Source organism: Gambusia affinis, linkage group LG14 (genome assembly GCF_019740435.1).
Source record: "Gambusia affinis linkage group LG14, SWU_Gaff_1.0, whole genome shotgun sequence".
Taxonomy (NCBI): Eukaryota; Metazoa; Chordata; class Actinopteri; order Cyprinodontiformes; family Poeciliidae; genus Gambusia; species Gambusia affinis.
The window spans coordinates 4,674,713-4,688,974 of NC_057881.1; the positions used below are offsets into that span (position 1 = coordinate 4,674,713).

The 14,262-nt window shown below is 34.1% G+C and overlaps 1 protein-coding gene across 2 annotated transcripts; it reads left to right on the forward strand.

The window, feature by feature from the left end:
* Window positions 1-7,574: 7,574 nt before the first annotated feature.
* On the forward strand, window positions 7,575-13,780 carry LOC122844136 (DEP domain-containing mTOR-interacting protein-like). 2 transcript variants are annotated; one of them, XM_044139331.1, is made up of 5 exons: window positions 7,575-8,026; window positions 9,836-9,946; window positions 10,330-10,400; window positions 10,652-10,756; window positions 10,866-13,780. In XM_044139331.1, the coding sequence occupies exons 1-5, from the start codon at window positions 8,008-8,010 to the stop codon at window positions 11,031-11,033; spliced, it is 474 nt and encodes a 157-aa protein (XP_043995266.1). In that variant the 5' UTR covers window positions 7,575-8,007; the 3' UTR covers window positions 11,034-13,780. The 2 variants fall into 2 exon arrangements, with proteins under 2 accessions (XP_043995266.1, XP_043995265.1); XM_044139330.1 differs by having other exon boundaries at window positions 7,580-8,026; window positions 9,836-9,994.
* Window positions 13,781-14,262: the final 482 nt, after the last annotated feature.

Consider the following 14,262-nt stretch of genomic DNA (forward strand, 5'->3'; position numbering starts at 1 on the left):
TCAGTCTAAACCCTTTGTAACAAAACCAAAAGCTTGTTTGTAGATACAATCGCTCATGTGATCAACAAACAACCTGCAAGGCAACATTTAACAAAATACCAGTGCATATCTGAGCTTGTATGTACAATGGCAACATGGATTTGAGGAACTGTGTAACAAAATCAAACTCAAGCAACCAGAACTTTTTTTTATTTAGCAAAATATTGGTGGCAGTTGCAATTCTTTGCACAGAGGAGTCGTTACCCCAGTTAAGATACACAGTTCTCAATTTTTAATAGTACTGCCAATTGAACCCTAAAGTAAACATTAGATACCAAACCCACAGTTATTAACCATGGATGCAACGTTGGTTCATTTAACCCACATTTTAACAAGCTGAATATGGACAGTGTGAAACCTAAGTTTGGCTGTGCATTTTATATATTCAGGTTCTATGTTTTATTTTAGGCCCAGTAACATAATATTTCTGTTCAATGAATATGTATTTTATATCTTCTTCACAAGACCCTGTATTTTATACAACAGCAAATAGCAGATTTTCTTACAAATATAGTAACATTTAGGGAACAAATAGAGAACAAAATTTCCTAACTGCAAGGACACAGGAGGCTCTAACAGAAGCCTCATGTGTGCTGATTTCAACATCAGTGGTTTTTACATTGACGTCAACAATCCTTATTAGAAAAGGAAAATATGAATAAGTCAAATCAGGACAAGAACAATTTAACTGACTTCAGAGACAGATATCTACAGACTACAAGGAGTAAATAGCATGCACTTTGACAGAGAAGTAAACATCTTTTTATTTTTGCCTTCAAATAGTGCGTCAACTACTTTTATTGAAATATTTTGTTTTACAAGGTTTCTTTTACCACTAGTTTGTTGCAAATACTTTCAAAGATGTTTTTATTTTTTCAAAGATGATCATCATACATTGGAAATTTACCTTCTTTTTGATTTCTAAGGATAAAGCATATAGAGAGTCTTTGCATTACACTTCTATTCTCAGCACGACTTTAAAAACACGAGGGCTTTTGATGTGTTTGAAAAGCTCTGCTTTCACTGATGGCCTGCTCTCTGCTGGGAACGATTTGTTCACTGGGGGGAGCAAATCTTTGCTCTTTGAAAGTGATCTGTACATCCATCACCACAGGGGGAAGAAAATCCTCATATTACGAAGACCACACACATGCCTAAACAGTCACATATGCATGGGCTTGAACACGTATAGAGGCAAGCCAAAGGAACTCTCAAACACACAAAGATTTTTATACATTAACCCCAAAAGGCTGCCTCTGAGGCAGTGGCTTTGATTTGAAAATTGATGCCGAAGCACAATAACTTACACACCAGCATCCCCCCAGCACAGATTACAATCAACAAGCTTATTGGCCAGCATGCTCGTATGACCTGAGGGCATGTTTAGTAAGTAATCCCAGGAGGAAGGAAGTCTGCAGCTCAAGTTTCAATGCACCTGGACTGTGACCATGTTGAAGAAATTGTCAGTGAGTCTTGAACAGGTACATCAACGGACTGGTGAAAACAAACACACTCTTTAGGTTCATCTTTTATTTATTTATTTATTTATTACATCATCTTAATACATTTGGAATAAAAAAAAAACTTTGTGTACTGCTTATGCTTTGTTTACTGTGGACATGTATAAAAATGAATCAGTTGATCAATCAGATGATCAGTTTTCTTCTTAAAACACTAAAAATAAAAATACATATTTTCTATGTGTAAATTTGACTTGTTTTGTAAGTGCTTTCAGATCTTTTTTTCATGAACATGATCAGAAATAAATTTAATCGGCTCTGCTACATTTTTTCCATTTTGTCCTTAGAAAGTCAAAGCTCCACATACATGTGATACAGAGTAAACACCATTAAGATTTAGTTATGTAAGTCAAAGAATTCTATTATGGTACAAAAATTCACTACACGCAGTACATTGTATATTTTGTCCATTAAAAATGGACACAATATTCTACTTCATATATTTTTACGTGAAACAGCTCTATGTGACAAATATAGAAATATACCCATTCAGAAATCCAAAGTAAAACCATAAATATGTCAATTGCATTCTCTGCCAGCATTTGGAACATTCTACACACCACTACAGTTTGATGGTTATCTAAAACAAAAAATACCCAAAAGAAACATACACTAAGCATTTTAACATTCCCTATGTTGCATGTTACATGTTTTGTTACATATAATGTTATTATATTATTTTTTTTTCTCCTACAAAGGACACACATGTTTATTACTGCTTTCTGTAGATTTTTTATGCAAGTTATGTTTAATTATACTTAGCTTAAACATATTTATATGGGAAATAAAACAAAATAAACAAGATTAAACCTAGTAACTATTTTTCCAGAGATGTGTGACTGAATAAAGGAAACACAAAAACAGCTCCCACACATGGGAGTAAAAGTGAATCATCTAACCAAAACAACTTGAGTAATTTGAAGCACCTTTAAAATCAGGGAGTTTCTCAAACAAGATTTCCTGGAATGATAAGTTAAAGTGCTGCTTTGCTTTTTTTTTAGCTTTGTCAAGTAGTATTTGGAGTGAATCAGAAGCGACTCAGCAGAAAGAGATGCTGAGCTATTAGCTCTTCTTACAGGAAACATCGATATATTCAGCTAATTGTAACTTTGGACTTCATACTGTTAAATTACAACACAGTGGCACTGTAGTTCATGAAGCTCCCATGTATCGATTTGTGTTCTGGTACATGACTGTTTATTTTTATGTGCATGTCTACATAGACATTGAGCTGCCTGCATGTTGAAAGGTCAACAAAAGAAATCTGAAACTCATTAAAAATTATTGTTTCAGAAATAAACAAATAAATAAAAATGCAAATGTCTGAATTTGCTGGAAAAATCATTTGGAAGCTTACCAAAAAGTTTATTACTGGTTGACCCATAAAAACTTCAACTGAGATTTGTCTGTTGTAGTTTAGTTTATCTGCTTTACTATATTTGAACACAAACAAACACTCTCACAAACCTAGAAATACACATTTAAATGTGCATATGTTCAAATGAAATAGAACTGAAATATAGATCACATTAACAAAAATGTAGAATGTTAGCACATTTTCTCTAATTGTTCTTTCCAAAACTAAAGTGAGAATTGTATGTAGAAGGACTCTAACACAGGAAGGAGGGCAGTAGGATCATGTCAAGGTTGTGCAGGTTAACAAAACAACATGAAAACCTGGGGGTGAAACAAAGCAGTAAGAACTGCCGAGAAACATGAAACAATCAGCGGAGAATCATGCACGGCTGGAAACAGAAACAAACCAAGTTTGAAACTGGGAGGATCTTGCAAAGGACTGACGAGTATTTAACTGAAGAGATTTATACCATAATCAGGTGAGAGCAATTACACAGAATGCAAGACAGCAGAGTGAGTCCAGACCTGGAAGAACATCTGTTAGAGGCTGGAACTGGCTTGATACTGAGGAAGAGGTCCGCCTTCCTGCAGGATAAAAGCCCTTAGCATAGAGCTTCATGTTACTGGCTTTGTGTTAGTTTGCAGAAAAATGACGCACTGCTGTAATTTTATAGGAAAGTTAAATGCAACTGTTTCCTTGCTAACCCACTTGTACCCCCTATTGGAAAACCAAATTACTGTATGAAGCTCATTGCACTCCAGAAAGTTTTACTTGATTGCCACTTTCATTGAAGTCTTCAGTTCTCTTTGTTTCATCATATGTTTTATTTCTGATGTTTTAGCCTATTTTCTTTCTCTTTATTTAAGAAATGCAATTACAAATTTTTTGTGCCAAGCTATGCATTCCCAAAAATGTATGATGTTTAATACTATTAGAACAAATTATTCAATACAAAAACTGTTTAATCAGCTTACAAAATTCCTTAAAAGGATTTTCCTTTACTTTGATTTTTATTTCACTTGGTTGACACGCTTTTTATTTCCAATTTATCTGCAGTGCGGCTTTTACTCGGAATTGAAAGCCTTCAAATTGAAAACAAGATGCATTAAACTGGTAAGCAAATAAATTTTTTACTTTAATTCCTAAAAGGATTCATAAGCTTTCACGAAACAGACAACTAATCAAATTTAAATATACAAGTCTTACCATAACTGTGAGATAAGATTTCATCCAGCAGATGGCAGTATAAAATCAGATTAGTGCAAGCTTAAGGCAAATGGCAGATAAGAGAGATCAATAACGTTGGTTCAGTGTGAAGCCCACTTTTGCACTAATATATTTTCATATTTTCCACTTAATGGCAGTTTTATCTATTTAAACTGAAAAAAAAATAATTTTCTTGAAAATGTGATATTCGCTTTTGTCTTGTTTTCCCTGATTAGCAGAGGTCTTTATTTCAGGCATTATTAAGAAATATTAAAGTTTCAGCAGAATGCCTCAAAGTTGTACCATTTGTATATATTCTGATATAAACCAGTTGTCTCTGTACAGGCTAAACGTTATTAGTATAATCCTACCAAAGAGTTTGCAACATTTGCAAAATCTCTGTGGAAAAGAAAAAAACACCTGCAGCTTTCCATTTGCATGTGCAAACACCAGAAAAATTATAAGGCGTCTTTGTTTATGCATGACCTTTCTAAGAGTCAGAAATTTCTACAGAGAAAAGGGCAATTTACATTTAAATCAACACAATCAATCAATGATGAAAAAACACGTTAAGTCCGTCTAACGCTCTGTACATCAATTGTGGTGTACCCTGAACTCAATGAGCTTATTGATTTATGAAATCAATGGAGCACAGCAGCTAGAGATCACCAGGTGTTTATGAGGGTAAACCTGGAGCGACGTGTCACAGAATGTCCCCAGAATAGATTTTTGAGGACAAACATTTACATTAGGCATTTGTTTATTACTATTAAATTTCAATTTTTGTCACCAATTAGAAAAGAGGGACTATTTCATTCTTTTCAGACTGGTTTGTAAAAAATAAGATATTCAGCATTTTAAACCTAGCTCCAACAGAAAGCTTTAGCTATACATTACATATCTTTTGTACCATAAAGTTCAGATTTGTCTCTTCTGTGTACTTTGAATCTACAACAGTCTACCTCTGCAGTGGGCACAGTTCTTGGATTTGTTTGAGTTTGCCGAAAGCATTTTATTCTTTGAATTTGTTCTATTCAGTCTAACTCAAAAACACCTTATTAATCCTAAGGGGAAATTAAATATTGCTGAACATCATATCTTCCATATTATTCACTCTTCAAAGAGTTGATGTAGAGGTTGATGGCTGTACGGGAGGCTGTACGGGAGGAAGGATCTCCCATAGAGTTGTGTCTTAAATACCTGAAAAGACATCTGGCTAAAAACACTGACTGTCTAGTGATGAGGATGCTCAGGGTAGTTTGTAATATTCTTCATTTTCTGAAGCATCCTTCTTTGCACTGTTCTCTCCAGATAAAAGTAGTCCCTGCAACAGAACCAGCTTTGTTTATCAGGTTGTATGGTCTTTATGTCCCTGGATCAGATGCTCTGTCCACCTCAGGTGATGGTGCTTTCTTGCTTTGGAAGTCTGAGGTGTACAAAGTGGGAAAAAATAATGGTGAAAGTACATCCCATTGTAGTGCTCTTGTGGTCCAGAACAGCTTGATTAGCCTCAAAATCCTTCAGTCTCACAAACTGACAAAATCTTCATCAGATAGTCATTAATCCAGACAAACTATCCGGGGTGTATCCAGCCTCTTGCCCAGTGAACGCTGAAGATAGGCACCTGTTGCCTGATGACCCTGCAAGGATTAGGTAGGATGGAAGGATGGTAGGATGGATGGATGGAAAAATTAGGAATCTGAGGTTAAAAAAGTTCATAATCCTCAAAAATAATTTAGAACTTCAAGAAATTTCAATACTTCAGATAGCTTTTGGAACAGCAATAATTATTGATTTCTTCTTCTGAAAACAAAAAGCTGAGTCACTGACAGCAAAGAAGACAATAACTTGAAGTTGAGGATTTGCTTAATCAAGCAAAAAATATGCAATTCTGCACAACACAGACCTATCCAGTCCTTTTTAGATTTTCCATCTGAGAATATAATTAGACTATTGTACATACTCAGTCTAATCAATAGGATTTAATGCATTTTTGTTGTTCCTGAGAATATAAAATTTTATATTTTCACTTGAGCAAACTTTAATTACTAACTCATATAATTTTGGTCTTGGTGTTACATAATCCTTTCACCTTCATGAGGTTTTGAGATTGCAAAGATTCTCTCCTGTTTTGTTGTGAATTGCTATATCTGTGTTATCTTGAGTCATGCTGTTTAACTCCTGATCAGTTAATGAAATAGCAACACTGATTGACCTTAAGAGTAAAGTATGTTCCTCATGCAGACAGAATAGTATGCAGAGTTATCAGAGGCATGATTATTCTGTCTGCAGCATGTTGTTGTTGTTGAAGGTGGTGATCACAGCAGTATGTTTCCTCATTGATGTCATTCTTGGCCACGTTGCCGAATTGACTCAGCTGAAGGTTGAAAGGGATAACGGCAATGGAAGTTGTTTATTAGTTGCTTGTCACTTTTCATTCCAACATCAAAGGCTTGCATAGACCAAACAAACTTTTATGAGTTTCTTTTCAATTTGAAGTTGGCATAAATTTCTATAGCATTTGGTAGAATTTCCTTAAATGATGCAACTTGGGTCAAACATTTTGATATATTTTTTTTTTTTTTCAGTTTGATAAAATAGATTGATAAAAAATTTTGACCCATTCTTTCCAACAGCATTTATGCAACTAATTTAGTTTTGAAGGCCACCTTTTTCCCCATATACTTTTTCTGCTCTACCCACAACATTTCTCTGGGTTTGACATCAGGTCTGTAAGATGGCCAAACTGACCTTATTTCCCATGAGCCACTAATCCCATGGTATGCTTGGATTCATCAGTATTTCAACATATGTTGTTTCCCCATAATGCAGCCAATCTTGTGCCTTTCAGCTGATGTGGTTTCCTCAGCTTTTTATTGTCCTGTATCTGTCTGATCCATTGGAGCTTGAATAATTTTATTTTATTCCCTCTCTACCTGCACCCTCCCACGCTCTGCATGGCAACCAAGCTGCAGCCTGTCTGGTACATTGCTTCAGGAATACATGCAGTGTTGTTCTTTGTTAGTTCTATGCTAAAACTAACCAGTGAATTAATTAAATTCCCAACCAGCTTGCAGGAATCTGTGTAGCAAAAGTTAAATAGGTCCCCCCACCTCATCATCTTTCAGAAAAAGAGCTAATTACTGGAGAAAAACACAAAAATTTGGATAAACACATGATATTTTTGTGCCTTTTAACCGGTTTTGCTTATATAATTCTGATGAAAATCAACAACTCCTGAAAAAACCCATTTAGGTCAAGAAATATGTTTCTAACATTGAATATTGATATTTTCCTTTAAACTGATTTATAATATTTTAATCTGGAAGAGTAAATAATTTTGTAATAATGTTTTTGTGGTGATTAAATTATTAGCCATCATTTTCTGTTACTTAAGTAATTACAGTATTGATCGCACATTGTACTTGATTTATTTATTTAAATAAACTGCAATGTTATAGTAAAATGAAGATTAGCTACAGTATTCTAAGCTTCAAATACGAAGATTATGTGGTAAAATTTCAAGATTGTAAATGTCTGTGTAATTAGTAAAAGCTCTACATTGGCGATGTCTCCTCCCACCTCGTACCTCTTGCTGACGGCTGACTTGTTTGCTCTGGGGTTTAATATTTAGCTCACTCTGAAGCATTTTCCAACCACTTCGCCAGCTGTGTTTTTAGAACTGTAAACACAAAGAGCATTTAAAGTACAGGCTTGGTTAGGGATATGTTGTTGGTGAGCGCTTGAAGAGAATTTCTTTTTAAAAACAAATAATTGTTCCATTACAGTTTTTGTATGTGCAGAAGAATTGTTAGAGTGTTTAGTTCTCCACATGTATCAATAGTTACTCTTTTAATTATCAGTTTGATGAACGTCTGAAAAGAAATGGGTCCTCGTACAGCAGGTAAGAACTGTTTATAATTTGCAAATGCAAACTTTTATTTCTCCTAGATGCTAAAAGCAAAAATAGTTCAACATGTGTGAATTAAAAAAAAAAAATATGTGTAATACAATAGAACAGTTAGAAAAACATGGAGAAATATTAATGTTGAAATCTTATTATTTAAGTAAAATAAGCTAACTGTATTAAAATATTTACAACTAAAATGTAAAGAGGATATCAACAGACAAACCAAATGACAAAAGCAAACAATAATGTAAAATAAATTTTACAAAGTTTAAAACTTACATCTGTTCGGGTAAAAAAAAAAAAAAATAGCAGTACCAGAAATAAATCAATCAATAAAGAGCAAAAAACAAACTAAAACATTTGGAGCTATATGAGAACTCACATTCAAAAAGAAAGCAAACGTTTCCAATGCAACTCAAACATGTTTATGAGACAGCAACCTGTATATCACTGTATCACTCACAGAAAATGTGGCTGGAGTAATAGGCTTGACACCACCTAGTTACTCAGCAAACATTAAGCAAACTGTATTGTTATATAGTAATATATCTCCCTGACACATCATGGTGTCACTTTGCTGTTAGGGAAGGAAAAGAGAGGGAAGAAGATGAATATGTTTTTATCATCATCACTCGGTTAATCATTGATATACTTGATGTCATTTTTGTGCAAAAAAATTCTGATGCTAATTAATGTGTTGCAAACCACTAAATACAATAAAATTATACACATGCATATAAAAATATACTTTTACATTAACCAGGCACAAAAGCTCATTCTAGAAATCTACCTATAGCAGTAAATTATGGAGGAAAACAGAAATATATTATCTTTTGGAAACTGTAAAAGCACAACCTGTCCCTCGTATCAAAGCAACCAACAAAACAATTGAACATGTTCATTCCTGCAGAAGTCAACATCATGGCCAATATTTGTCTTTCATATCTCTATAATTCAAAAGAACTCTCTCCTTGTCAAGGTGGAATGAAACAGAATTATAGAATAAGTAGATTTACACAGAAAAGGGTCAATGCAAACACACTTTAATCCAACTGATGGCACCTTGGTTTACAACTGGATTGAACCCTTGGAAAGTTGTTACTTTCTGTTACTTTCTAGGTTCTTCCCAGAAGACCCTGTGTACTTTACCTAGAACATTTGTGGACATTATTGGTTGTTTTCAGAAACTCACTAAAATAAACTTACCTGGTGCTTTTACTAGAATTATAGATCACTTTTTAGAACTTAATGTGTACTTTCTAGAACTTTCCTTTCCTTTATAGGAGTCAAACTTTCTGCTGATCCATAAAATTTGCATGTGCTGAAGTGAAAGTGAAACCATTTGTTACTTATGACTAATAAGTACAATGAAAGTTACAAGAAAGTACCTGGGTAGTTGTAAAAACAAACATATAAGTTCTAAGAAAATTACTTGCAAGTTCAGGTAAAATACTTGGTCATTCTAGAAAAGTATCTTCCACGGTTCTTGGGAAGTACCTGGGACATTCTGTAAAATTCACCAGTAAGTGACATGAAAGTTGGAGAAATGTATCTTTTAGTTCCTGAAAGTATCTAGTAGGTTCGGGAAAAGAGTTCTAAATACCTCATATCATCAGGCAAATTAACCTGCAAATTCCTTAAAATTTCCAAGAAAGATAATTGTAAATTTCCAAAAGTAACTGGTAAGTTCTGGAAAGAGAACCACATACCAACAAACGACTGAGTCAATGATCGAAAAAAAACATCTGTACGTTTATGTGAATCAGCTAGTTGTCCATGATGTGCATATTTGTCTCCTTTCAGACAGTGCTTCTAAGAATGAAAAACCCACTAAGAGTGAGAGCTGTGTTGGTCCAGCAAGACCCAGGCTAAGAAGCAGCAGCGATGGAAGCATTTACACCAGAAGAACAGTTGGTGGCCGCATTTCTTTCTCTTCCCTCACACTCTCTAACCCTAAATCAGGTATTATTTGAAGTATCTTTAAGGCAACTGCTATGTTTTGTTAGGGCTTGTGTACATGCAGGTTGCAAACACAAATGACAGCAAAGGAGTGTTGTTAGGCTTGTGGCATGTTGGAAGCAACAGGGTAATGTGACATTGATGATCTATCATTGAATTCAGGTTATCTAGGTTTAAAGTAGAGTCAGTCCACAACATCCAAAATAGCCTTGTAATGCTTTTTTTTCCTTTAAAATTATCCTGTTAAAAACTAAAAATAACAGTTTTTCGTTTTTTGTCTAATTTTTTGTCTTTTTCTCTCTCTTTTCCCTCTATTTCTATCTCTTCCTCGTATTTAGTCCTGAGAAGACCAGTGAGCACAGAGGAACTGCAAACACCAGGCGGCCCCTACATTAAGAAAATATTCACGGTATGTTTTACATTTGCCTAAATTAAAAGCATTTTCCATTAACATGAATAAAGAAGATATATTATTTCTAATATTTGTTTGGCTATTACAAGAAATATATTCTTCTTCTTTTTTTAATAAAATTTGACACCATTGACCAAAATGTGTTTTTTAATAAGTGAAAAGAGTGTTGCAGGGTGATGTAAATTTTTTACCTCTACATAAGCACAGATTTCAGCTCTATAAATTGTCCTTCCTGTGGTTCTCTACAGATTGTTGGTGATGCAGTGGGATGGGGGTTTGTGGTTAGAGGAAAGCAGCCATGTTACATTCAGGCTGTGGAGCCCTTTGGTCCAGCTGCTGCTGCTGGGATGAAGGTAGACAAAAACAATTATTCAAAAGAGATTTTATCTTAAATAAACCATCAATTTTCCAGTTTCCTCTTTTAGCAGCTAACTAATGTTTGAATACCTTCCATATTTACAGGTACGACAGTTTGTGGTCTCAGTGAATGGTCTTAATGTTCTCAATCTGGACTACAGGACAGTCAGCCACCTGATCCTCACTGGACCCAGAACTGTAGTGATGGAGGTGATGGAGGAAAGAGACCACTGGGGAGAAGAAGAAATGCAATTTACTCAAGAATCAAACTAGAGAATAGTTACCATGTGTTGAGAGGCAGGATAGGTTCTTTGAAGATTGCAGTTTTGAATCGACTTTGTAGTGCAGTATTTTAACAGAAACACATGGGATCTTGTGTTCTGAAAATGATAAAATTCAGTTTTAGATGAACACATCGGCCAATTCATAACTGACCAACAACCTGCTCAAAAACAAGATTTCTAGAGTTCCAGAAGAAATAAATGGCTAAAATTAAGGCAAAAGACTATTAGACTAAAGTACATAGGTGTCATGATTTAGTACAAGAGTTCAAATATTGTCATTTATGGCATGAAGAATTGGTACAATGTTTAAATTCAAGCTTTAGAATTGTTGGAAAGAGTTCTGCAGAAGAATGAAATGCATTGTATTTCACTGGCAGCTAAAAGGCTATCAGAATATCTGAAACAAGAAATAGCTCATATGTCTTTAAATGGGTTGAAAATGTTAAAATAAATCAATCAAGTTTATTTGCATAACACATCTCAGCTACGAAGCAGATCAAACTGCTTTATATCATGAAAACATAAAAACATAAGAAGCACCCCGATTTTGAGTGACTTTTTCAGATTATCTAAGGTGTCTGGCAAAAAGACATCTGTGTCTGAAAAAAATTTGAACAATAGAGGAAAATATATATGAATGCCTCAGCAAAAATGTATTGTTTTAAAACTAGAAGTGCTCCAATTGAAAATTGGTTATTTAAAAGCTTGTAAAGCGCCTTAAACGTGTCCTATAAAGTCACATTGGGTTGTTAGGGAAAATTCAGAAATAATTCCACCTATCTTGTGTTTCCCTTTTCAACATACCAGCATATGTGTGCCTTATAAGCCTATTTCACCTCCTTGCAACATTTAGACAACCCATCTGAGCCAACACACAGCACAGCATTTATGGTTGCAATTATCATTTGAGTATCTTGGAGTTTAAGTCAGGATATATCTGATGTGTCATTTGACCTAAATAGTTTTTAAATCTGATTGAATTTGGTTCCTCATAATTTCTACCTATTAAATGCTAACCTCAGTGTCCATGGGAGAATATATTGAAAACATATTCTGGAATTGATTGTGCTGTTCTCATTCCTTTTCTGAGGTTACTTGGACTTTAAACTCTGCCACTTTACTGCCTGTCTGTTCACAAACCCAGTATCAACAGAAGGAACATTTCCACTGACCTGCTCACACAAAAACATGTCTGGTCACAAAAAAACACCCTTCTAAGACCTCCCCTGATTGTGTTTGTCTTTCCATCCACACCATTCTGATTCCCAGAAAGGAAATAGGAAGTGTGTAGTTGAAGTGTGAGGCAGATAAACAACTTAACAAAAATAAAGATTGTGACTCACGATTAGCTTTAAAGTATTTTTGTACAGTCTACCATTCTATTTACATTGTATACCTCTATATCTGTTTTTATTATGTAGTTTTTTGTTTTGTGGCACTTTTTCTGCATTAATATGAATGCTTTACAAGGATTTGATTCCATAGCCTCTGTGAATGTCTTTATTCCACTTTTGTGTTTTATTATAGAGACAATGCAAAGAATTAGTTTTGAAACGTGTAAGATAACAAATTTTCTTCATGAATATTGTTATTCTACATGAATATCTTTTCTTTTTTTTTTCCTAAACATATTTGCAGATTTTTAAGTAAGTAGAAATCCCTTTTAAACTCAACTGTTTAAATTATTAGTTTTTATTTAAAAACATTGTCTTTATTTTTTTTTTCACATTTTGTGTTGAAAATGTGAAAAACAATAAAATACTCTTCATTGTCACAGACATTATCCTCAAACATGATGGCAATATACATAAATGCTAAAGATTAACATACATTCATGTAATCTTGTTCAATTAAATAACCTTTATTATTTAATTTGTAACAAATAAAATTGGCTATGCTGTACTACCAGAAGGTGGCAGTATGGCCTAAATTGTGCATGACGAGTCCCATCATTTTTGTTTTTGGTAAAGAAATGTCCCTCATGTAAGCTTGTGAACATTAGCATAAACTATAATAACAATACTAATACAAAAAAAACAGGGAGTAAACCCTGCTAGCAACCAAATTCCAACACACATTTCTATATTTGATTTAATGTAATCCAATTCAATTACATTTTTCAACCAAATTACATTGTGAAATCATCCCTCAGAGAGAATTGTTTTTGTTTTTTATTGATCTTACAGGTTCCATTAATAAGACCTTGTAGATAACTCTTATTGAGTCATGTTCGTAATATTGAGATTGTACAGTTATTTTTGTTTGTTTGTTTGTTTTTGGTTTTTTTATTGATTTATTTGTCTATTTATACTCTTCATTTCATGTCTGGTAGTCCTTTTAAAAAACTAGATGCATGTGTTCATTATAACCTTTTGTGTCCAGTGAAAAGCATGACAACTGATTTCCTTAAAACAAAAAGGTCAACAAAAAGTAACAAAGAGCACCAAAAGCTTTATCTCTGACATTTCTGGATGCCCCATTTTTAACTCAGGGTGTGACACCAGTAGTATTTAGGGAAATGAGTGTAAATGTTGGCTTTGTTCCTGAACTGTTGAACTCTGTCCAGAAGCTTTCAGTGTTTGGAAGAATGACAGAAAAAGAGTAAAATTACAGTCATTACTTACATTCTCTCCTGTCAGCAAGGAAACCTCTCAGAGATTGATGAGTATCTATCAGCTGATGAAAAAAAGGTAAAACACTTTCATGAATAAAGGGAATGTAAATTGTTGAAAAAGGAAGATCCTATTTTTTATTGGGTCAAAAGAATAACAACAGAAATGTTTGATCAATTAAAATTCTGAAATACCTTTGGACTCTTTTTTTACTGTAATGACACCTCTGCCCTGCAGATCACACTTTCTTTTGTGTCAAAATCACAATTCCACAGTTTCTGCTGTGTCAGAATCACATCATCTCTTTGTGATAAGCATGGGAGGTGAGGAGTTTGTTTTCTTGTCGATCCCAGGTGAGTGGCTCTGACTTCTAACTCATACATTCCATAACAGAAGGAAGGTAGCCAAATGTTAGCTTAATGATTTGCAGCAGATTTCAGGCCAACATTCTCTGTCAGAAAAGAAAATAATGATTGGATGGTCAGTACATGTGTATCTAACAAGACAATAATACAGAAACTTATACATTAAAACATATCCCATCCCCCTTGAAAGTAACTGTTGAATTATACCATCCCAACCTCATTTTGTCAAATCAGTAAATAA